The sequence below is a fragment of the Oncorhynchus clarkii genome, chromosome 17, assembly GCF_045791955.1.
Source record: "Oncorhynchus clarkii lewisi isolate Uvic-CL-2024 chromosome 17, UVic_Ocla_1.0, whole genome shotgun sequence".
In the NCBI taxonomy this organism is placed as follows: Eukaryota; Metazoa; Chordata; class Actinopteri; order Salmoniformes; family Salmonidae; genus Oncorhynchus; species Oncorhynchus clarkii.
Genome location: NC_092163.1, coordinates 48,747,234 through 48,773,775, shown reverse-complemented (window position 1 = coordinate 48,773,775; position 26,542 = coordinate 48,747,234). Strand labels below are relative to the sequence as shown.

General features: G+C 43.2%; 1 protein-coding gene across 8 annotated transcripts in view; it reads right to left on the bottom strand.

The window, feature by feature from the left end:
* Positions 1 to 26,542, bottom strand: part of LOC139371018 (low-density lipoprotein receptor-related protein 1-like) — a 172,721-nt gene that overhangs the window by 129,379 nt on the left and 16,800 nt on the right. For all 8 annotated transcript variants that reach the window (XM_071111037.1, XM_071111039.1, XM_071111038.1 and 5 more), the window contains exon 2: positions 7,785 to 7,907. In XM_071111037.1, coding sequence (XP_070967138.1) covers positions 7,785 to 7,907 — 123 coding nt within the window. The remainder of the gene's footprint in view (positions 1 to 7,784; positions 7,908 to 26,542) is intronic.

The window sequence follows — 26,542 nt, the reverse complement described above, 5'->3', positions numbered from 1 at the left end:
AGTTATGAAAACTTGGGACACTAGAGGCTTTTCTACTGACTCTGGAAAACAGCAAAAGAAAGATGCCCAGGGTCCCTGCTCATCTGTGTGAACGTGCCTTAGGCATGCTGCAAGGAGGCATGAGGACTGCAGATGTGGCCAGGGCAATAAATTGCAATGTCCGTACGGTGAGACACCTAAGACATTTCTACAGGAAGACAGGACGGACAGCTGATCATCCTCGCAGTGGCAGGCCACGTGTAACAACACCTGCACAGGATCAGCACATCCGAACATCACACCTGCGGGACAGGTACAGGGTGGCAACAACAACTGCCCGAGTTACACCAGGGATGCACAATCACTCCATCAGTGCTCAGACTGTCTGCAATAGGCTGAGAGAGGTTGGACTGAGGGCAGGTCCTGTTGTAAGGCAGGTCCTCACCAGACATCACCGGCAACAAGGTCACCTATGGGCACAAACTCACCATCGCTGGACCAGACAGGACTGACAAAAAGAGCTCTCACTGACTAGTCGTGGTTTTGTCTCACCAGGGGTGATGGTCAGATTTGCGTTATTGTCGAAGGAATGAACATTACACCGAGGCCTGTACTCTGGAGCCGGATTGATTTGGAGGTGAAGGGTCCGTCATGGTCTGGGGCGGTGTGTCACAGCATCATCGGACTGACGATGCTGAGCTGTCATTGCAGGCAATTTCAACGCTGTGCGTTACAGGGAAGACATCCTCCTCCCTCATGTGGTACCCTTCCTGCAGGCTCATCCTGACATGACCCTCCAGCATCACAATGCCACCAGCCATACTGCTTGTTCTGTGTGTGATTTCCTGCAAGACAGGAATGTCAGTGTTCTGCCATGGCCAGCGAAGAGCCCGGATCTCAATCCCATTGAGCACGTCTGGGACCTGTTGGATCGGAGGGTGAGGGCTAGGGACATTCCTTCCAGAAATGTCAGGGAACTTGCAGGTGCCTTGGTGGAAGAGTGGGGTAACATCTCACAGCAAGAACTGGCAAATCTGGTGCAGTCCATGAGTAGGAGATGCACTGCAGTACTTAACGCAGCTGGTGGCCACACCAGATACGGACTTACTTTTGATTTCAGGGAATACATTATTCCATTTATGTTAGTCACATGTCTGTGGAACTTGTTCAGTTTATGTCTCAGTTGTTGAATCTTGTCATGTTCATACAAATATTTACACGTTAAAAGTTTGCTGAAAATAAACGCAGTTAACAGTGAGAGGACGTTTCTTTTTTTGGTGAGTTTACATATGCAGTACACGGTCTGTCATCAGTACCCACACAGGCAAGCTGTCCCTGCTGTTGGTCTAATGTCTTAATAGGTTGTGACTTCTTGTGTTGTCTTCCATAATGTTACCTCAGAACTACAACTACTGTAGAACTTCAATTTCATTTTGAAGAAAAGGTCACAAACTGTGCAATGCAAATTAACACATACAGTGCAAGAGAGAGGAGAGAGCAAGAATGTGAGATGGGTTACGCAAAAGAGAGAAATACATAGGGTAAACTCATAGTGACCTCACACCTGCAACAGACTCGTGGGAACAGTGTGCTGTAAGATAGCCAGCTCCAGGAGACAGGGAGGGTTCAGCAGACAAACATCTACCATACAGAAATCAACTAGCTCAACCACAACCAAATAAAAGTGATCAAGCAAGTATACTGACCAAAAATGAATAAATAAAATCCTACATATCCACCCCCTTAGCTGAACTAAAAAAGTAAACAACCCATCTACAAGCAGACACGTGAGGACCGTCAGAAAAACACTCCTTTAAAAAAACTCAATGTATCTGGTCCTGACACGTAATTCCTTTTAGTCTGTTACACAAGTAGACAAGGCAAATCAACAGCTACATTACATCAACACATTACTACAGCTGCATCATGTCCAGACTTGGTCAGATGCTTGTTATTGGAAAATGAGTTCTATCGCCTTAGCAGCTAATTGTAGCTTTAGGAAGGAACCGTCTGTTAAAACAGAACCTTGAAGGCCTGCAGCGGCAGGGGGACGTCACTACAGTGTTACGCACTTCCTGTGGTTCCAGCCGGTCGCAGTCAGAGCAGCGTTATGGGGACACAATTAAAACACACAGACAGACTGAGGAGACAACATGCCCCAAGACAACTGACCTGACTGAGCCAGCTTAAGATAGCCTACCATTCAGAATAGTGTGCAGGGGGAGTGTGTGCGTGTGCGTACATTCTACAGTGTAGTTGATTAATCTTATCCTAAATCACAAAGCAGAAAACGAAACAATTGTATGTAACTGCATTTGCATTAAGCAGTATGTTCTAATCCATGTTGATACACGTTATAGGCCTATAAGACTTATTCCCGGCAGGCAGCATCTCACTCTGCTTGGCTGTTCTGACCAGGCAAGACTGGACACAAAGATGAACATTGTAGGGGTGCGCTGTGCTCTGCTTGTAGGAGGGCTGACCAGCTGCATGACCACAGTGGTTGACTTCACTTCAATGGCCACCACACATATCAATAAAAGACAAAGGGAATCATTCAGCCTGCATAGATAAATAAATGCCACTCATGCATCCACCCTGATCCTTCACTCAATAGCACACACAAATGTTTGAAGTAATGCGAGGAGATATTACCGAAGTTGGGGTTGCTAAGAATTTGTCTATCACGCAAATATCTTCTTGGCCTCTAGTTGTGGTAATAAAATACAAACTTAGTTCTGTATTCTCAGTTCTACTTTTGTCTGTGCTGCTACCAACACAAATACAATATTATCCAGCGCCTGGCCTTTTCTCCTGTCCTTCTGACCCATTTCATTTGTTTTTCTCCCTCATGTCGTGGAGAGCGAGGGCCCCACTAGGAGTGGAGTCGTATAACTGTTGTTTTTGTCAGGGAGGGAGAGAGGGGAGTGAGAGAGAGAAGGGGGAATGTAGTTACTGTTGTTTCTGTCCCAGATAGACAGGGGTGTAGGCTGAGGCCCTGCAAATGAAGAAAGAAAAAAACAGCTTGTGAAAAACAGCAGGTTTCTCCATTGGTCTGGGCCAGCCTGTGATGACTTCCAGACACACTGATGGGCGCTCCCTCCTCCGCTCAGTTCCCCTCCCGTCCTCGTCTAGACTGCCTCCACGGCAATCTCCCCTTTCCTCTCAGTCACTCCCTCTCTCCCTGGTTCTATATTTCTCTTCTCCCCTCTCCCTTGTTTTCTTTCGATTGCTCCTTTCCCTTTCTTCTAGCCTTGGGTTCTCCTTCCTTCCAGACTGAGCGCTGAGCTGAGCGTTTCTCTCCGAGGGAGAAGCTGACCAAATAGACAGGGCATCTTTGATCCCCCCCTCTGGGACACTCTTTCCAACAGCGTCTGATCTCCAATAAAGGCATTGAGTCAGGGGAAAAAATGACAGCCATCGTATTTTTATGTTCCACCCTGTTTGGTTTTGTCTTATGACCAGTGTTGCGGTGGTTACAATAATAATAATAAAACTCATAACTTGCTATAACAAATTACTTTCCTTATTTTCCCTGTTAACAACGTCATCGTTACATAGGCTTATACACCGACACAAGTAGCCTAATAATGACAGATTCTACCGTGGATAAGGACAACATTTCCTCAACTACATATCCAGCTACCAGCTTGTTCAGCTCTCCCTGGGTTACAGCCTGTTCTCCTGAATGATTCAAATGAAGCCTGGGATGAGGTAGGCCTACAGTCGTCTTCAGAAGCAGTGGTCAGCTCTCCCTGGGTTACAGCCTGTTCTCCTGAATGATTCAAATGAAGCCTGGGATGAGGTAGGCCTACAGTTGTCTTCAGAAGCAGTGGTCAGCTCTCCCTGGGTTACAGCCTGTTCTCCTGAATGATTCAAATGAAGCCTGGGATGAGGTAGGCCTACAGTCGTCTTCAGAAGCAGTGGTCAGGTCTCGGGGGTCTTTCGCTATGAGTTTTGTGCCGGCGTGTTGCCTTTGTAGGCGCTTCAAGAGAATGGAAGTCGTGTTTCTAGCAGTGGAGAGGTGTTTCTCGCCTGGGTACAGTTTACATTTTACAGTTATATTCTTGTCATTTTGTCCTACCAAATCTAAGTAATGTACATCTACACTGAGAAAGTTGACGTTTTAGAAGCTGCCAAGCTGCCATTTTCCATCTCCCTCACTAATGCAGTTAGTAGTAGTGTGTAAACAGAACATGGGGTTGGGGGGGATTTTGTTTTATATTGCACCAACAGAGGAAATAATCACAAATATTTATTTGGATCAATAACTATTATAGGAAGGGAATGATAGCAAAAGTAACAACCTGTGTCTTTAAATCAGTAACTAATACTATTACTTAAATTGAAAACAGTAACTATGATATAACACTCGCTACCGCAAAGAAATTATATTACTGTAACGCGTTACCCCCAACCCTGCTTATGACTGCCACCTCTGTGGGGAGGGGTGTAAAAGGAAACCGTTTCTTTCGAAGCAAATATAAACTTTGTAAATCAGGTAATTGGGTATGACCGAGTTGCGTGAAGGCACACATGAATGAACGGCCAACGCTCTCTGTAACAGATGAAGCTTCCCATTGTTTTCCCCAGCCAGACCCACTGTGTTGAGTCTGATTATGTGTTAATGTAAGCCTGGTTATAGAACCACACCCTCCTCTCTTACAGAGCATTCAGAAAAGTATTCAAACCCCTTTACTTCTGGGTCACTTTGTTACGTTACAGCCTTATTCTAAAATAGATGAAATTGTTGTTTTTCCTCAAATCAACACACAATAATACCCAATGACAAAGCAAAAACAGATTTATACATTTTTGTTTGTGTATAAAAAAATTAAGTATTCAGACCGTTTACTCAGTACTTTGTCAAATCACCTTTGGCAGCCTCGAGTCTTCTTGGGTATGAAGCTACAAGCTTGGCACACCTGTATTTGGGGACTTTCTCCCATTCTTCTCTGCAGATCATCTCAAGCTCTGTCAGGTTGGACGGGGAGCGTCGCTGCATAGCTCTTTTCAGGTCTCTCCAGAGATGTTAGATCAGTCCGGGCACTGGCTGGTCCACTCAAGGACACTCATTGACTCGTCCTGAAGCCACTCCTGCGTTGTCTTGGCTGTGTGCTTAGGGTCGTTGTACTGTTGAACCTTCAACCCAGTCTACGGTCCTGAGTGCTCTGAAGCAGGTTTTCATCAAGGATCTCTGTACTTTGCTCCGTTCATCTTTCCCTTGATCCTGACTAGTCTCCCAGTCCCGGCCTCTGAAAAACATCCTTACAGCATGATGCTGCCACCACCATGCTTCACCGTAGGGATGGTGTCAGGTTTCCTCCAGACGTGACGCTTCGCATTCAGGCAAAAGAGTTCAATCTTGGTTTCATCAGTCCAGAAAATCTTGTTGTTTCTCATGGTCAGAGTCCTTTAGGTGCCTTTTGACAAACTTCAAGTAGGCGGTCATGTGCCTTTTGCTGAGAGGTGGCTGCCATATGGCCACTCTACCATAAAGGTCTGATTTGGTGGAGTGCTGCAGAGAGGGTTGTCCTTCTGAAAGGTTCTCCGATCTCCACAGAGGAACTCTGGAGCTCTGTCAGAGTGACCATTGGGTTCTTGGTCACCTCCCTGACTAAGGCCCTTCTCCACCAACTGCTCAGTTTGGCTGGCCGGCCAGCCAGCTCTAGGAAGAGTCTTGGTGGTTCCAAACTTCTTCCATTTAAGAATGATGGAGGCCACTGTGCGCTTGGGGACCTTCAATGCTGCAGAAATGATTTGGTACCCTTCTCCAGATCTGTGCCTTGAAACAATCCTGTCTCGGAGCTCTACGGAAATTCCTTTGACCTCATGGCTTGGTTTTTACACTGAGATGCACTGTCAACTGTGGGACCTTAGGTTTGTGCCTTTCCAAATCATGTCTAAATCAATTGAATTTACAACAGGTGGACTCCTATCAAGTTGTAGAAAACATCTCAAGGATCAATGGAAACAGGATTCACCAGAGCTCAATTTTTGGGTCTTATAGCAAAGGGTCTGAATACTTATGTAAATAATATGTTTAACATTTGAAAAAAATTCTAAAAAACTGTTTTTGCTTTGTCATTATGGGGTTTTGTATGTAGATGAGGGGAATTAAAAAATATATATATACATATACAATGCATTCGGGAAAGTATTCAAACCCCTCTTTCTACATTTTGTTAAGTTAGCCTTCTATAATATATATATATATATATATTATAGAAGGCTAACTTAACAAAATGTAGAAAGAGGGGTTTGAATACTTTCCCGAATGCACTGTAAGTAACCGGACTGCAGTATAAATAAGTTTTCATACTATAGCACTAGACCTGTAGGAAGCACTTAATTTGAGTCCTTATCCGTGATCGCTGGCAAATCGGCCCTAATTGCCATCAGTTTATCTAAATCACATAAGTCATCCTCCCTCCATGCCAAGGAAGCCTTCTCTGCTGAGAAGACTTACCCTCTTCTTTCTTCTATCAGGGGAACATAAGCAACCATCATTATGGTAGTTAATAACGTTGGAGATTTGACTCCAGCCATATTTATGGTGAACAAATGCAATCAAATTAAGCATACATAATAAAATAGAGGTACCGTAATTACTTTTCTAATTATATGGGTGATAAGGGAGAATGATACAGTCAAGGAACTATAAAAGTGAAACACCTACCTTTAGCTAAACATCTTAAAGCAGCAGTTAAAGTTTAGATCTATATTTTTAGGGTTTGGGGTATATGTTTATGTGCAGAAAGAAGTTGAGCATCGCACCCATGCACACAGGCACAAATACAATGAGCTCCAATTTTTGTGTTGTTTTGGCTCTGTACTCCAGCACTTTGGATTTAAAATGACATGACTGTCAGCTTTAATCTGAGGGTATTGTCATACATACCAGATGTACCGTTTAGAAATTACAGCACTTTTTGTACATCGTCCCCCCCATTTTAGGGGACTAAAAGTATTGGGAGAAATTCACTTCATGTGTATTAAAGTAGTCAAAAGTTTAGTATTTGGTCCCATATTCCTAGCAAGCAATGATTATATCAAGCTTGTGCATTTACTGTTTGTTTTGGTTTGCGTTTCAGATGATTTGGTGCCCAATAGAAATGAATAGTAAAAAATGTAGTGTGTCATGTTGGAGTCACTTATTGTAAATAAGAATACATTTCTAAACACTTCTACATTAATGTTGATCCTACCATGACTATGGGATAGTCAGGAATTAATCGTGAATAATGAGTGAGAAAGCACAAATATCAAAACCCCAAGACATACTAACCTATTTATGTGTACGTGACAATTAAACATTTTTTTTTGTTTTGAACAGCTGGTGAATGTGTAGGACATAGGGAGAAAAACTGGTCCATTAAACTCTGGGTGCACTGGACAGTCTGTAGACTCAATGTGACAGAAAGTGCATTCTGTTAGACATGACTCATGCCACAGCTAGGCTAACTAGACTCAATATGAAACACAGTGACAACCATGATGTACTGCATTGCCAAACCATAGGACGGCTGTAGGGGGACGTTGTGACCCATTTGAAATGGATGATCCACTCAAACGGAACACCAACAAAGCATGACCTTTGGTACTCAATCCAACCAATGTAAAGGACTTGAGAATAACTAGCTACAGATGCAGAGGGAATAAACAAAATGGACATCATTTCCTATATTAAAATGTCTGTCCCTCACAGTAGCCTACTTCTTAGCATTGTGTCGCTAATTTCCTTCATAGCCACACAAGTGGAAAATGGACACAACAGACGAACAGCACGCGAGAGACAGACTTACAGACATCCAGCGATTCATCAGAGCCGTCTGGGCAGTCCTTCTCCCCATCGCAGCGCCAGCCCTTGGAGATGCACGTCACCTGGTCCTTACAAACAAACTGCTTCGGACTGCACGTCTTTGGGGCTGAAACAGACAAGACATTAACTGTAAAATGATGTAGCAGATAACTCTGTAGCGGCAAACACGAAATACAACGTTGAGTAGAAAGTTTGTTGCATAGAGGTTGATAGAGAAGACAAGGAAAGTTAAATAATTGTGTACTGCATAACCTTGAAAATATGTTCCCCAATGATGGAAGGGGGCTCCAAGTGAAAAAGTTTGGGAACCCTTGCTTTAGTGAAAGGGGCCAAGATTAGGGACACACATACACACACACACTCCGGTCTTGTAGGTATTTGCGTCGGCTTGCCCCCAAATATCCAGGTCAGTGTTCCCAGGCCAACAGCAGTGATGCAACACATCTAGACTATCAAAGGACATCTTGTTCTGAAAGCAACCCCCTCCCTCAAGCCCCCTAACCCCACCACCCCAAAAAAATTGGAAACTGTCCTCTATCCAGAGCCAAAAGGGGGAAAGTACTCAAAGCTGTACCACCTTAAATCCTCTCATGTGCACAGGCACATATAACACACACACACACACACTAATCAGCATAGTTATGTAGTTTAGGAGGGCTGAGGGAGTGATGGTTTAACATGCAGTTAGCCAGGCAGGCATATGGGAGCTAGTGAAGGAAAAATGAGGAATGCTGACCTAAAAATCCAGTCAGAAAAAAAGTGAAGACATTTTTTTATTATAAAAACAAAATAACTGAATACCTCCTAGGAGACCTTGAATACTTTTGTTAAATTCTAAACTAACAGCCTGGAACTTTCCAGACATGGAATTGGTAGTTATGGAGAAACATGCAAGAGTCGCCCCGAGTCGTAAAACCGCACTTCAAAGAGCTATTAAAATTAGTTTCTAAACTGAAATAGGGTGCATTGGTTCATGGATCAATTAATTCACTGGCCAGTCAGTGATGTTTTCCAGACATTAGGAAAGCAGCCATTTTCTCAAACTAGAATGCAGGCACAGTGGTCTGATTTCAGAAAGGTATACTACTCATTTAACCAATGTATTTAGCCTATACTGAACAAGTCAGGGGATTATTATGATTGTGACACAGTATGTCAAGGGAGGCTCTACATCCAGCCTACTTAGTTCAACAAAAAACAAGGTAGGTTAGCAGAATCGAATATCGTCCTTTTACTACACTGAACAAAAAAATATAAAATCGTGGCCTCCAGAGTGGCGCAGTGGCCTAGGGCACTGCATCACAGTGCTACTTGGCTCATCGTGCTCTAGTGACTTCTGGTGGCGGGCTGAGCTCGGTCGTCAGTTGAACAGTGTTTCTTCCGACACATTGGTGCGGCTGGCTTCCAGGTTAAGCGGGCGGGTGTAAAGAAACGCGGTTTGGGGGGGGTCATGTTTTGGAGAATGCACGACTCGACCTTCACCTCCAGAGCCCGTTGAGAAGTTGCAGCAATGAGACAAGATTGAAATTGGGGAGAAAATGTCAACCAGAGCTGCTGTCAGAGAATTGAATGTTCATTTCTCTACTATAAGCCGCCTCCAACGTCGTTTTAGAGAATTTGGCAGTACGGCCACCCGGCCTCACAACCACAGACCACATGTATGGCGTTGTGTAGGCGAGCGGTTTGCGGATGTCAACTTTGTGAACAGATTGCCCCATGGTGGCGGTGGGGTTATGATATGAGCAGTCATAAACTACTTACAACGAACACGATTGCATTTTGTCAATGAACATTTGAAAATGTCCTTTATTTAACTGTAACTCAGGAAAATTGTATAAATTGTAGCATGTTGTATTTATATTTTTGTTCAGTACATTTCTAAATGTCCACAGTTGGCCTACAGCAGCCATACTCCCCTATAACATCAGTGATGTGTCAGTGTACAAGATGAGGCTTTGGGCAAACGTGTGAGAGCCAGGCTGTTTGACAGACAGTGGAACAAGTTATTATTAGAGAGACAATTTGAGTATGTGAATGAGGAAATGGAATGTCATCGTCTTTGAAGTTGAAGAGGCACTCATCAGAAGAGTGACCACAGAAAAGAGGGAGGGTCTCTGGCTGGGTGGCTAAAAGGTACGTGGGGATATATGGGGTGTGGTAACTAGTCTCTCCCGTTGGTTACATCTCCACAAGGCTGTCTGCCGGTGAAGTAGCAGCACCTTCCCTCCTCTCGAACAGTGCTCTTTAGTTTTTTCTTAAAACAGAAAAGTCTTGTTACTTGGAGAAATGCAAAAAAAAAAGTCCCCCTAGATTCCAGAACATTCTTTCCATCTAAGGTGCCGCCAAATAGTCTTTGAGATGACCACTGACTGAAACATTCAGTTTGTTTGTTTGTTTGTTTTTCATCAAATAAAAATGGGGCCATGTTGGGTTATTTTAGGGCATTCCACTGGCGGGCTGCTGGGGTGAAGGGGGTCTTTATATGGCTCTCTGGCACCGGCATGTACACACACACACACACGTAAAAATGAATGCATACACAGAAGTCTGACTCCGAAATGCAGATCTTCTCTGCTCATCCTCCTCTTCCTGACAGTGCTACCTGCACCTCAGCCCGACTAACTACATACATTATCTCGCCAAGAAGTCATGAGTTATCCCTGAATTATTGATATAATGCAACCATGTTTGTGAAAAATGAACTCTTATTTGTTGTATTGTTTGTTTATATGAGGAGGCTACGGTAGATGCCACAGAGACAGGACAAGCCAGGCAGCTGAAACCTGAACGCTGCTTGCTGTGTGTGACGGGGCCTACAGAGAGCAGCCGCCATGTTTGCAACAGCCATGTGTGTAATGGATCTCAGAGACAGTAATGGCTGTGGGATTAAACTAGTGTTCTGTTAACATAGCAGCAGCCGCTTCAGACACGACTCAACGAGCAGCTGACAGGAAGCTACCGGGGAGAGCAGGAAGTGGGTCAGGAGGTAAAGCTACTGTAGCAGATTTTAACTGTACTACTAATGGGACTGTTGTGACCAGAAGGGATGTTCTAGTGGGAGGAAGAGGCAATAAGTAAAGAGAATGGTGACAACAATGACAGAGTGACACAATCAAGATTATTTTTCCTGGGCATTTCCTTTATCATATTAGAACTGATAAGGAAAATCTGTATTTTCCAGTCTGGGTGGCAATGCCGGCTAGAAACCTGCATTATTAAATAAATGATTCTATGGGCAAACTGGTGGATAGCAGCCGAGTGGCTAAAAGGAGAACGGGGGGGGACACAAAGTGGAGAGAAATGACTGAACAGAACAGGGGAGAGGAGAATGATAATGATGATGAGTAGAGCACCAGGGCGAGCTATCAAAGTTATACTGCTGACCAGTAGGAGGAGGAGGAGATAAAGGACTGAGGCTCAGGCCCCATCCCAGATCAGGCCAGCTCGGGACAGGGGAAAAGCAGAGGGAGCTGAGGCAGGAGGAGGTAGTTGAGATGGGTCGGGACAGGGGAATGTCACACCTGCTATCAATGAGCTGCCCGCCTCTCCATGTTGTTTACCCAACTGGATGCGTGTGAAAACGCTCCTTGTCACAACCATTTGGGTTAAATAACAACTCCCACTCAACCACCCCACCATCCCCCAGGAAGGGCTCAAGGTAAATACAACCTTTTCTCGCCTAGCAACAGGACCTCCAACTGCACACAAACACATATATAATAAATACAACTGGAGCTGCGCCAGGGAACCCGACAATTCAAGCAAAGATCAAGAAGGGTACAGCACTATACTAGACAGGACAGGGGACAGAGAAGTCTGCTGTACCACTCCACTTACACAGCCTATGAGATACTGGATGTCTGAAAGTAGGCTACAATCAACTACATAGAGAGAAGTTTACTGGTGAAAGAAATAGAAAAATGTAAATAACTTCACAGTAACAAACTCAGCAGAAAAAGAAACGTCCTGTCACTGTCAACTGCGTTTATTGTCAGCAAACTTAACGTGTGTAAATATTTGTATGAACATAACAAGATTCAACAGACAAACTGAACCAGTTCCACAGGCATGTGACTAACAGAAATGGAATAATGTGTCCCTAAACAAAGGGGGGAGTCAAAATCAAAAGTAAGTCAGTGTCTAGTGTGGCCACCAGCTGCATTAAGTACTGCAGTGCATCTCCTCCTCATGGACTGCACCAGATTGTGCCAGTTCTTGCTGTGAGATGTTACCCCACTCTTCCACCAAGGCACCTGCAAGTTCCTGGACATTTCTGTGGGGAATGGCTCTAGCCCTCACCCTCCGATCCAACAGCAGAAAATCACACACAGAACGAGCAGTACGGCTGGTGGCAGTGTCATGTCAGGATGAGCCTGCAGGAAGGGTACCACATGAGGGAGTAGGATGTCTTCCCTCTAACACACAGCATTGAGATTGCCTGCAATGAAAACAAGCTCAGTCCTGTCTGACCAGCGACAATGGGTGTGACAATGGGCAATGTTGTTGCCGGTGATGTCTGGTGAGAACCTGCCTTACAACAAGCCTACAAGCCCCAGTCCAGCCTCGCACAGCCCATTGAGGACAGTCTGAGCACTGATGGAGGGATTGTGCGTTCCTTGTGTAACTCGGGCAGTTGTTGTTGCCATCCTGTACTGGTCCCGAAGGTGTGACGTTCAGATGTACCGATCCTGTGCAGGAGTTGTTACACGTGGTCTGCCACTGCGAGGACAATCAGCTGTCCATCCTGTCTCACTGTAGCGCTGTCTTAGGCGTCTCGCAGTATGGACATTGCAATTTATTGCCCTGGCCACATCTGCAGTCCTCATGCCTCCTTGCAGCATGCCTAAGGCAAGTTCACACAGATGAGCAGGGACCCTGGGCATCTTTCTTTTGGTGTTTTTCCAGTCAGTAGAAAGGCCTCTTTAGTGTCCTAAGTTTTCCTAACTGTGACCTTAATTGCCTTCCGTCTGTAAGCTGTTAATGTCTTAACGACCGTTCCACATGTGCATGTTCATTAATTGTTTATGGGAAACAGTGTTTAAACCCTTTACAATGAAGATCTGTAAAGTTTTGGATTTTTACTAATTATCTTTGAAAGACAGGGTCCTGAAAAAGGGGTGTTTCTTTTTTTGTTGAGTTTATGTATGGAGGCCTAATAATAGTTATGGAAATGTTGCAGCTGTCAGAATCAATTGGAAACTAAATCTTGAATAGTTTAATTTAATAACAATAGGCCCTCTGATGAAACGAAGTGAAAAACATTGCAGTACATATTCTGCTGTTCTATCGTGCATGTAACAATGTCCGAGGGGGAAGAAAATACATTAATAATAAGCTTTAAGACAAGAGAAACATTTAGTAAAACATCACAATTTATAAATACAGAATTCCCTCATCTCATGTTTACTCTATCCCTCTAGTCAAGGATGTACTTCAGTCAGTAGTGACACTAAAATAACTGGTAAAAATCAGTACAAATAAGTAAAGTACCCTAAAGTACTACTTAAGTATTTTTTTTAGTTACTGTACATATGACAACTTTTACTTCACTCCTAATGAAAATAAATGTTGTTTTTACTCCTTACATTTTACTTCTCACCCAAAAGTACTCGTTACATTTTGAATGCTTAGCAGGATAGGAAAATTGTCTAATTCAAGAGAACATCACTGGTCATCCCTACTGCCTCTGATCTGACAGACTCAAATGACTCAAATGCAACACAAATGCTTAGTTTGTTAATTATGCCTGACTGTTGAAGTGTGCCCCTGGCTATCCGTAAATAAAATAAAGACAATTGTGCCGTCTGGGTTGCTTAATAAGGAATTTGAAATGATTTACATTTTTACTTTTGATACTTAAGTATATTTTAGCGATTACATTTTCTTTTGACACTTAAGTATATTTAAAACCAAATATTTTTACTCAAGTAGTATTTTACTGGGCGACTCACTTTTACTTAAGTCATTTCCTTTTAAAAAGGCATCTTTACATTTCACTCAAGTATGACAATTCTGTACTTTTCCCACCACTAATAGATATGAAAGGCAGATGGCCAGGTAAGACAGACATAATATAGCCCAGTCACCAGGCAGACATGGTTACTATACCCCAGGCAGTAACAGAGCCCCGCAACCACCACCCTTATTGACAACGTCACTGTGGGGTAGACACCTGCAGCCAGTCAGCCATACTCACTCTCATAGACTACAGTAAGTCTCAACTCGTTAACCCTGGCCTATTATCACAGAAGACTTTCTTCCCATGACCGTGCAGGTTGGACTGCTGTTGTCCCGTTTGTGTACTCTATGTAAGCGAGTGTGTGTGTGTACACTCGCACAGGCTTGTACATGACTGCAGCTGGATTCCGTTAGAGTACATACACAATACTGTTTGGATAAACTTCCTGAGAGAAGACAGGCTGGTCCAGACCTCCTAAGAGCTTAAGGGGAGATTCTCTCTCAGTTATGGCCCATTGTTATTGGGATTGGCTCTAAAGTATAGGTCTATGTTCAGTGTGTATTGAGAATAAAGAATCTGGCATGGATATAAGACACCAGGTATATGACAGGAGGCTGAGAAGAAAGCCAGAGTGGCCATTAAATGGTTTCAATGACTTGACGGGAATAGGGTCCAGTAAGTAAAAATTGCATGTACTACCTTTTTTTTTACAGAGTAAAACACAATCCTAGACAGAGTAATTATAAGTCCTATCCTAAATATGTCTTGGTGTTATTTAACAAGTGATAAAACGTCATTACCTTTTGCAAATATTTAAAAGAGGCAAAGAGGGGGGGGGACAAACAAACTTGAGTTGTGTGTAATCCTTCTTCCCATCATTAACTCCTCTTGGCTAGTCTCACAGTTCCGGCCTCCTCCTCAAACACACAAATCTAAAACAGTTTCATATTCACACGAGAGAGGAAGAGCTTAGCGCTCAGATACATCCTGCCAAATGGACTTGGTCATTCAAAACTGAACAGATATAAGAGACCAAGAATGAAAACAGCTTCAGAAGGATAAGATTTCCCAACAACATGGCCTCAAATCAACTGGACTACCCTTGACCTGGAAACAGAGCTAAAAGACCCTGACATGATGGTTTCTCTCAACTATTTGCAGAATGTACTTGGAAGTCCATTAAAACAGAGGAAAAACAAATGTGTTTGCCCCTATGGAGAGCAGAATTCTCTGGAGACAGCCCCATTGAATTCCAAAACTTGGGGATTTCACCGGCTGCAAGCCCAAGTGTGGCCAATAATGGGAAAGCAAACAGCCGCAACGAAAGGCCGAGTCAGGCAGAGGGAGCGAGGTCAGGGAGTGAAGAGAAAAGGGGGGAGGGGGTGTTGAGGGGATGTGTCCCCTTGGAAGCTCTGTCATGCCTTTGGAAGTCCTCTCTCCTGACCTCTGGCCTGACCTGAAGATGTTACACTGTGGCTCTAACTGCCAAAACAAGAACAGTGTTAACTCCATGTGGCTACAGTGGCCTCCTTCCAGCCTCCTCCCTCTCCATCCAGCAGACTCAATGTTTAGTCATGGAAGAGCGTGAAAAGAGGGAAAAGGTTCCCAATTTGTCAAGTTGCAAAATAAGCCCTGGGGCACCAGCTGTGCATCTTAAAATATGGAGCTCTGAGTTTTGAAGGCCTGGAAAAATGCAAAACGTGCCCGTCCACAAGAGAACAAAACAGAAGGAAAACAGACATTTCAGACAGACTCTGGGCTGTGGTAAAATGTTCATGAAATGCAGGCAGTTTCTGATTGATCTTTTAAAAGGATGGGGTGACTTTCTTGAAAGCAGGACATTTTGGATCTTTTAATGAGCGGAGCCTGCTTGATATCCCTGTGAATAAAGGCCTTCATTAACCACATCAAAGAGGATAGGGCACTGGTGTGTGTGTGCGCGCGCGTGCGTGCAGGAATATTTGGTTTCCGTCTTTTTATAGTATGGTGTGTGTATGTATGCGTGTGTCCATAAGTGTACACAGTACAGTGCGCTTCAAAATACACTTTCCAGTGACACTGACTCACCCAATGATGATGAAGCATAGGTCACTCTCCGGTGATGGCTGATCATTCGTGCCAATATCTCAAGATAAGCTACTTTGAAAAACAGTGCTGTTTGCTCAGAATCACTCAAAAAGTTGAGCATTTCTTTAAGATTCACTGACAGATTAGTCTTCTCTTTTCATCAGTAGGCATTTGCTTTCCAAAACGGTAGGTCTACAGTATTCCCACAATTGTATTTTGACATTTGTGAATGGCAAACTGACAGCTGCAACCAACCATAAAAATAGAATCCATAAATGGCAGTTCCCATTTGGGGCGGCAGGTAGCCTAGTGGTTAGAGCGTTGGGACAGTAACTGAAATGTTGCTGGATCGAATCCCTGGAGATGACAAGGGAAAAATCTGTTGTTCTGCACCTGAACAAGAAAGTTAACCTACTGTTCCCCAGTAGACAGTCATTGTAAATAATAATTTGTTCTTAACTGACTTGCCTAGTTAAAAAAAAATAATAATAATTCAAGTCAGGACTGGCAGCCATTGCTAGTGTACACATGAATTTAACAGTCAAAGTGCCAAGGTTAGAGGTTCCAAAATCCTTCGATGGATTATATCTATGGCCACAACGCAACAGGCTGTTCTATATTTGGTGCATATGCTGCCCAAATTGAAATTGTAGCCTTCCTGACATTGAAAACTTTTTTTAGAAGCGATTGACCTGTAGCTAAATTATGCTCTCTGGTGTAGTGTTTTGAATTATTTTATTTATGTATGTTCAGAGAGTAGTAATATCACTTGAGGATTTTTTATATAGCCTAATTTTGGCAACAAAAAAAATACAATAGGGGGTGCTGCCCCAGCATCCCTACTTCCTGCAGCTATGGACCCAGTACCTCTAAAACAGAAGTATTTTATTTTTTTACCCAGTTTTCTCCCCAATTTCGTGGTATCCAATTGTTTAGTAGCTACTATCTTGTCTCATCGCTACAACTCCCGTACGGGCTCGGGAGAGACGAAGGTTGAAAGTCATGCGTCCTCCGATACACAACCCAAACAAGCCGCACTACTTCTTAACACAGCGCACATCCAACCCGGAATCCAACCCGGAATCCAACCCGACCAATGTGTCGGAGGAAACACCGTGCACCTGGCAACCTTGGTTAGCGTGCATTGTGGAGAAGTCAGTTCAGTGTTATGCATTTTCAGTATCCCTACCCTAGACTGTTCAGTATTCCTTAAAAGCCCCCCTTTATAATTTAATGGCATCCATTACAATGGATTTGAGTTTGTCAGGCAAACATTTAGGAATTATCATCTGGAACTCATAATTGGAATTTAAGATAAGTATGTGCAATGTGACAAACTTAATTGGTGATGGATTATAAAGCCTTCAAAAAAAAATAAAAATGTAAACATGGGCTGGGGCACAACCTGAAAAACGGTTTGTGTGGAGGTGCGGACTAACGGCGATTAAACTATAAAAATAAAGAAAGTCTCACACGCCATGTATAAACTCCCAGCAATTGAATGGGCATTTACCAACGTTTTGGCATCACTGTGCCTTCCTCAGGGTGTGGTTATAAGGATTATAAGCCATCAATACCGGGGGACATCTAGGTTTATGTGCCATTTCTCTTCATGAAGACTTTGCCCCATCCTTCTTCAGTTACTATATGGAAGACAAAAGGTTCTGAGCCACCAACAAACCAGATGTTTAAAATCGGACCCAAAATGCTTTTATTCCCGAAGGGAAGCCTCCTCTTATAGTCTGGAATTGTCAATTGAGGGCTGAAAAAATGAAAAAAATGGGGGCCCACTGAAAGAAAAGGCATACATGAAATAATTCCCCATCATTCCATGCTTTGTAAGCAGTGTCTGTGCAACAAGAGTTCAATAATCTCTACAAACCTTAGGAAAGGAGTTTCTCATTGGCGAGTGAAAGATGAACAGTTTCTATAAAATTATTGTTTGAAAATCAATAAAAAAAGTTTCCATCCAAAGCTCTTCCAAGAGTAGCCAAGACACACATTTTATTTGGCTTAAGTTGCTGGCTCTCTGACATGCAACGCTATGAGATATTGTGTCTTCTAAATTTGTATCCAGTCATAGCTGACAGACATTGAATCTCTCAGGTCTTTGTCTCCTTACTCCCTGTTCACTCTCCTGAAACTATGACGGTCAGGTTGTTATCAATAAAACATCACAATAAAAGGTGCAGAGTTGCAAAGAAAAAGCCATCTCAGACTGGCCTATAAAAATATTAAGATGGGCAAAAGAACACAGACACTGGAGAGAGGAACTCTGCCTAGAAGGCCAGCATCCCGGAGTCGCCTCTTCACTGTTGACATTGAGACTGGTGTTTTGCGGGTACTATTTAACGAAGCTGCCAGTTGAGGACTTGTGAGGTGTCTGTTTCTCAAACTAGACATTCTAATGTACTTGTCCTCTTGCTCAGTTGTGCACCAGGGCATCTCACTTTCTATTCTGGTTAGAACCAGTTTGCGCTGTTCTGTGAAGGGAGTAGTACACAGCCTTGTACGAGATCTTCAGTTTCTTGCCAATTTCCCGCATGGAATAACCTTCATTTCTCAGAACAAGAATAGACTGACGAATTTCAGAAGAAAAGTTTTGTTTCTGGCCATTTTGAGCCTGTAAATCGAACCCACAGATGCTGATTCTCCAGATACTCAACTAGCCTAAAGGCCAGTTTTATTGCTTCCTTAAAATCAGAACAAGAGTTTTCAGCTGTGCTAACATAATTACAAATGATCTAATGATCATGATCTAATGATCAATTAGCCTTTAAATAAATACACTTGGATTAGCTAACACAATGTGCCATTGGAACATAGGAGTGATAGTTGCTGATAATGGACCTCTGTACGCCTATGTAGATATTCCATTTATTTTTTGGGGGTGTTTCCAGCTACAATAGTAATTTACAACATTAACAATGTATGTCTGATCAATTTGATGCTATTTTAAAATGGACAAAGTGATATTCTTTCAAAAACAAGGACATATCTAAGTGACCCTAAACTTTTGAACGGTAGTATATATCTGAAAATGTAGCTTGCTAAATTGGCAGAATTCTCTCCATCTCCTTAGCCTTCATACTGTGCTTCCACCGGGCATTCCACTGATTTAAAAACTCTGTCCTAGGGAAATGGAGAGCATTAGCAACACTTTTGCAGTTCTTTGTGATATATTTCAAAAAACCTGAGTTAGAAAAGGATTACCTACACATACTGAGTAGCTCATGTTAGACAGAAGCGTGCTACATGGCAGACCAATCCAAACTCATCTCTCGGCTAGCAGGAAAGTTACTATTTTTCTGTGGCTAAACCAACTTGGCTCGTAATTGAACAATTTTATTCATATTTAAATATGAAATACAAGTTTGAGGCACATGAAGTCACGTCCCAGAAGGCATTTCTGCCGAAAAGTTAGTTTCCTGAAACGAGTCACATATTTTGAGTCTAACATTGTCCTGTAGGGCCTCCCAAGTGGTGCAGTGCTCTATGGCACTGCAGTGCTAGCTGTGCCACTAGAGAATCTGGGTTCACAGCTAGCCGTGACCGGGAGACCCACTGGGCAGCACACAATTGGCCCAGCGTCGTCCGGGTTAGGGAAGGGTTTGGACAGCAGGGATGTTCTTGTCCCATCGTGCACTAGTGCCTCCTGTGGCGGGCTGGGCGCAGTGCACGCTGACAGCCACCCGGTTCTTCCATCCGACACATTGGTGCGGCTGGCTTCCGGGTTAAGTGGGCATTGTGTCATGAAGCAGTACGGCTTGTTTGGGTTGTGTTTCGGAGGACGCACGGCTCTCGACCTTCGCCTCTCCCGAGACCGTACGGGAGTTGCAGCAATGAGACAGTTGGATACCATGAAATTGGAGAGCAAAAAATAAATAAAAAATGTTTTAATAAAAACAAAATTGAGATTGTCCTGGTAAAGCTGTCTGACTACTGTCGGCAAAGCTGGCAAGCAAATAAAACAATATTCAGACATGGCCAAATAGCTAAGCTAGATGTTAGCCAAATTAACGTGTTCCGTCATTAGCTAGCCTGCCCATTTGACGTGGTCCATCAATCAATGTCTGTTTAAGTTGCTTTCCAGCAGCAATCGTGCTTAAACAATATTAAAATCAATGTTGCAAGGTGTATAATATTAGCTAGCTAAGGTATGTTGGTTGGGGGGAGAGAAAAAAAAAAAAAAAAAAAAAAAACTTCTAGCTGACAAACATTTCCATCTAGCGATACATGGGCAAATGTGACCTTCTGCTGCTTGACATGCAGAGTCCACAATGGATGGAAAATGTACCTAAACCACACCAACACTACATGACCAAAAGTATGTAGACCCTACAAATTAGTAGATTGGGCTATTTCAGTCACCCCCATTGCTGACCGGTGTATAAAATCGAGCTCCGCCATGCAATCTCCATAGACAAACATTGGCAGTAGAATGGCCGTCCTGGAGTGGTCAGTGACTTTCAACGTGGCACTGTCATAGGATGCCACCTTTCCAACAAGGCAATTCGTCAAATTTTTCCCCTGCTAGAGCTGCCCCAGTCAACTGTAAGTGCTGTTATTCTGAAGTGAAAACATATAGGAGCAACAACGGCTCAGCCGCGAAGTGGTAGGCCACACAAGCTCACAGAACAGGACCGCTGAAGCGTGTAAAAATAGTTCTCGGTTGCAACACTCACTACCGAAATCCAAACTGCCTTCGGAAACAACTTCAGCACTAGAACAGTTCGTTGGGAGCTTCATGAAATGGGTGTCCATGGCCGAGCAGCCGCACACAAGCCTAAGATCACCATGCACAGTGCCACACGTCGGCCGGAGTGGTGTAAAACTTGCCGCCATTGGACTCTGGAGCAGTGGAAACATGTTCTCTGGAGTGATGAATCACGCTTTCTCCATCTGGCAGTCCGACGGACAAATCTGGGTTTGGCGGATGCCAGAAGAATGCTACCTGCCCCAATGCATAGTACCAACTGTAAAGTTTGGTGGTCTGGGGCTGTTTTTCCATGGTTCTGGTTAGGTCCCTTAGTTCCAGTGAAGGGAAATCGTAACGCTACAGCATACAATGACTTTCTATACGATTCTGTACTTCCAACTTTGTGAAAACAGTTTGGGGAAGGCCCTTCCCTGTTTCAGCAGGACAATGCCACCGTGCACAAAGCGAGGTCCATATAGAAATTGTCAAGATCCATGTGGAATAACTTCACTGGCCTGTACAGAGCCCTGACCTCAACCCCATCAAACACCGTTGGGATGAATTGGAATGCTGACTGTGAGCCAGGCCTAAATCGCCCAACATCAGTGCCGACATCACTAATGTTCGTGGCTGAAGGGAAGCAAGTCCCCGCAGCAATGTTCCAACATCTAGTGGAAAGCCTTCCCAGAAAAATGAAGGCTGTTATAGCAGCAAAGAGAGGGACCAACTCCATATTAATACCCATGATTTTGGAATGAGATGTTCGACGAGCAAGTGTCCACATACTTGTCAGGTAAAGTACAGTTTTGCATCACTCAAATATCCAATTAAATGGTGGTTAATATTGAGCGATAGAGATGTACTCCAGCTGTGTTTTGTGCTGTAATGCATGGGAGCGGGCTGTGAGCTTGCCTCCAAGGTGGGAATGGAATGTTAGGAAGATACAGTTGTATCATTGGGTACAACCTGACAATACTTCTCTTTCAATCTCTAAGGCTGCAATTGACCTTGACACAAATTAAAATGTCATGCTGTTTTGTTCACTGTTTGTAATACAGCCCAAGTGCTGTCTCCTATGTCACTGATGTACTGTAGTGTACTGCCCTGGCCAATGGACTGTTAACATCTCAAAGGGTGAAGAAAAATAAAATCCAGATTCATGGAAATTCTCGGGGCATTTGTTCACTGCAGAGGTGTTGAATGGGGGAGTGATTGACATCACAAGCTTGTTGACATCTCCAGAGACAAAAGGTGTTTCCAAAGGGAAGGAGGGGAGATGAAAAGGTACAGCGGAATTCCAAGAAAAGACAACAGTGTGGATCCCCCCCACCCCACCAAACCTCTGCTCTGGATAGAGAAAGGTAATTCATCTGGGAAGTATATTGAGTGGTGGGGATGTGTGTGTGGGGGGGGGGGGGGGGGGGGGGGGGGTGAAGCCATGGATGAAAGGGTGAATGTCTTGTTGCGTAACATCATGAGACTTTCACGTCAACTGCACTGGGTGAAAGGAGAGAGTTCAGCATCCACTCTCTAGTCCTGTCTCTCTGCTCCAATGCCCTCACAAAGCACATGCTTTTGTCCACAGTGACCCTCAGCTTACATGGTGCTCCATTTATACAGCTGGCTGCTATTTACCTCAACCAGCCAGGTTAGGCATTGTAGCTCAGGGCTTATACTGTAGTATGCCACCGCCACCCGCTGTGGTGTACTGGAGTGAAGCGGGCCTGGGGCTCAGGATATGTGGGACATTCACTTTATTGAATTCAATTGCATACACATGGCACCACTTACAGGGCTGGGCAATCTGAACAAGACAATATCGTCCCATAATGGATACAACGATCACAATAATGGTATAAAGCATATGAGCGCGCCTAGGGGCCGATTCAGACATAGGAAATGTGTGCCTTTCCTACACACTTCTAGGTAGTTGGTATTAAGACTTACCTTATGCAGGTGTGTAAGGGGCTTTGCAGGCGTGCTTCCCTTGTGCAGGCTGAAAACATTTACTTCAACTGCTAAAAACCCTCCCACTTACTGGCCAACAGATTCTTGTAGAATTTTCATTCAATAGGGTTTATAATACATTGCTCTTAAAAAGGTAAGTAGCATAAACATAACCACATGTAACATGGATTTGCATTAGTACATGCATAAAAAGTCCCAACAAAGTTACAGCTCACTTTTCTATTTTCAAAGTATTACATAAAACCGATCAGAATGTTTTTCTGGGGTGTGATGTAATGAGGAGGACCCGGCAAGCCATCCAATAATGTAAACTTTACATCCAATAATGTAAACAAGCAAATACTTTATAAAATGTTTTGTTACAAATCAACTTCCAAGGTTGCTAGCCAACTAGCCTGCTGACATTGTTAGTAGTGCCCGAGTCAGCCAGTTGCTATCAACACCTAGCTTACAGCGACATTAAAGTAACCCAAAGCGTTAATGCGATCTAACCAATTATCAAATAATGTTAGCTATATGCAGTTATCTTAGCCAGCAAGCCAGCCAGCCAGCTAACGTTAGCTATTTAGCCAAATAGCTAACCACCACTTATGGCAAGCTAGAACCCAACTACTGGAAATCAGCTAGAGAACAACACAACCAAAACATAACCACTGATTAAAAGCAAAAGAGAGCAGCCTTGATGGCTGGGGTCCATCCAATGGTAAAACTTTTTTTAAAGAACAGTGCAAGCTGAGTTGGCTTCCAAAGCGAGGGGGAGGTGGGCGCTTTGTCAGGCCAGGGGAAAGTCAAGGAAATCCAAAATAGATATATTCCAGATATCCGTCAGCTGGCACTAAGCCAAAGTGAAAAAAGAAAAAAAAAAAAAAGGTACAAAACTCCCATAGCCTACTTCAGAGAACATTCCCGAAAAGTTGACAAAACAAAAAGTAGAACAGATGAGGTACTACACAATTAGAGCACGCAGGTATGTTTCTCTTTCGTTTTGAGCCCACGGCAAGAAGTCAGAGCCTGCCGTGCCAACGGGTTCCCACTAGATAACAGCCACAAAGTTGGTGATGAGCTACATGGCCGTACGTTCCTAATCTGCTCACCTCACACGTAACTAGATCGTGACTACAACTAAGTTACTTTGTCTTTGACCACACGGTTACATTGGTGAGTAAAAACTCATGCATCCTACCCTTTAAAACATGGTGTACCTTTTTAATTTGTATTTTGACAACAGACTCACTAGAATACATAGAGAACAGGTTCAGAATATAGAGATCAATTAAGATATCCATTTAAAATATACACATTCGTCTCCGTTTCAGCACCCAACTGGTAGACTTAAATACTCTGATCTTGTACATTATTTTGTCAAATTTTGGGGTTAAGAAAGTATGATTGAATCATAAAACGATTTGGAGAGCCTTTACACATGAAATATACCGATCAATCAAAAATAGTGCTTTGATTCATCCTGAAAGTTGTCATATTCAAGTCCAATCCATGAAATATTGGAAGGCGGAAAAGTGTACAATAGGGGTTGAACAATAGTCCTTTAAATCTACCCCATATCATGGAACTCTGACAACAGTCAGTAGCCGTGAACCGTGCACCAGACTCCAGGTTTAACCTGCTACATGTGCTTCGAGTTATCATTATCCAAATATGCTACATGTCCAAAATTATTGCACACCGTTAGACTAATATATGAACCACTAATGCTAGCGACACCCAGGAACACCTGCACAGACATGACAGAGGAAAGAAAGGTAAACGGAATGGAATAATGCAAAATGTAGGCTACAAATTGAAGGAAACTAAACACTAAAGTGACAGTTGTAAATGTATGTGGGTATTTCTGACGGTGGCTCCCGATAGTGGCTAATATTTTACATGATACAAATAGTCAAATAAAAAAAGCCCAGGTATATATATATATATATTTTTTTTACATTCTAAAGCGCATTGATCAACTCGGCAGGTTCAGCTCTACAGAAGAATATAGCTTGGGTCTCCAAATTTCTTCCACGCAAATTACGAGGTCATACAATGAATAATAGCTCAGCCATTTATAGCATACTCAACTGTGGAAAAGGGCACACAATACATGTTTTTATTTAACCAGGTAGGCCAGTTGAGATCATTTACAACTGCGTCCTGGCCAAGATAAAGATATGCAACTCACATGATTTTCAGTTTGCTTCCATATGACTGGTTTCCAGGGATCATAAGGAAAAATCTAAAAACTGTATTTACAATCCCCTTTTCCAAAGGATTTACTAATTTACAAAGCTCTTATCATCAATAGCTCTTGTACATTTTTAATGCTGCTGGTCAAATGTCCGGTGCAACATTTTCCTAACAGAAACCCTGGCATGTGGGTTCACCTTTCAACAGGACAATGATCCTAAGAAAAGCCAAGACAACGTAGGAGTGGCTTCAGGACAAGTCTCTGAATGTCATTAAGTGGCCCAGCCAGAGCCCGGACTTGAACCCGATCAAACATCTCTGGAGAGACTTGAAAAATAGTTGTGCAGCACACTCCACATCCAACCTGAGTGTGAGAGGATCTGCAGAGAAGAATGGAAGAAACTGCCCAAATACAGGTGTGCCAAGCTGGTAGCGTCATACCCAAGAAGACTTGAGGCTGTAATCCCTGCCAAAGGTGCTTCAACAAAGTACTGAGTAAAGGGTTTGAATACTTGTGTAAAAGTGATACTTCCATTTTTATATAAATTTGCAAACATTTCTAAAAACCTGTTTTTGCCTTTGCCATTGTGGGGTATTATGTGTAGATTGATGAGGCAAAACAATTTAAATCCTTTTTGGAATAAGGTTGTAGTTCTCCCGATTGCTCCTTCGACCTCATGACTTGGTTTTTGCTCTGACCATGCACTGCCACCTTATATAGGACAGGTGTGTGCGCCTTTCCAAATCATGTCCAATCAATTGAATTTACCACAAGTGGACTCCAATCAAGTTGTAGAAACATCAAGGATGATCAATGGAAACAGGATGCTCCCGAGCTCAATTTTGAGTCTCATAATGGTTTGTTAGATTCAATATAGGCTTTGTAGAATTGAATGAACAGATGTTGCACTACGGTTTCGTGATGAAACGTAGTTGAATTTATTCCGCCAATGTGTGACGGTTGTCTTTTTGCTGTCAAGGCCTTATTGTATATCACAGTGGCGTATGAACGAACGGGTTATAGAGCAAACAGGTTGTAATATGGCTCTTTTCTGTTACTAGCTTCACTTCCTCAGTGATATTACCCAAGCATCTCCACCCCAAACAAATAGCATGTGCTATTCTCATGCTGAAGTTCAAGGTCAGAATACGCACAGAGTTATGTTCCATTTAGGCGCACTTAACTATGGGCTGAATTCTCCCCATTGAATAGGTTGAGGGCAACTGGCCTCTGGAGAATTCCAACAGTATACATACTACACACATCCATAGCAAAGCCAATTCATTCACAGCATACTAGTCAGACCTACTACTCTCAATGCTGCAACTTAGGCCCTACATTACTACAACACAATAATTCCAGGACAGGTCTTGAATATCCATCTCTCATTGAAAGCCAAGGCAATAGAGAGCTTGTGCAATTCAGGATTGAAGGAGCCCATATCTACAGTTCTGTTGCTTATCTGTTTGGGAGTAAGAGTAAGGGAGGAATAGATGGAGCAAGCCAAGGAGAAAGGGAGGAGGGAGGGAGAATGTCAACAACTGAATTAAGATGAGTCAAGTTAAGAATGAAGGATGAGTTGGGAATAAATAAAAAAAAACATTTTATCTTGGCGGTTCCGAATTCGAGTTGTCTTGAAAGCACCATTAACTGGCCTAAATGGGTTTCTTCACTATAAATGTGGGGTTTCAACCACTGGTGAAGACAGACTTGGCCTATGAGGTATTCGTCACATATCATTGTCGGAGGCCTAAAATCAGTCTCATGGTTTAAGGCATTTCCCAGGTGCCACTGAGTCAGTGTGGGCTTGGGAAATGTCCCATTTAAGAGATTATGTTCACCCTATCTTTAAAGACGCCAGATTAG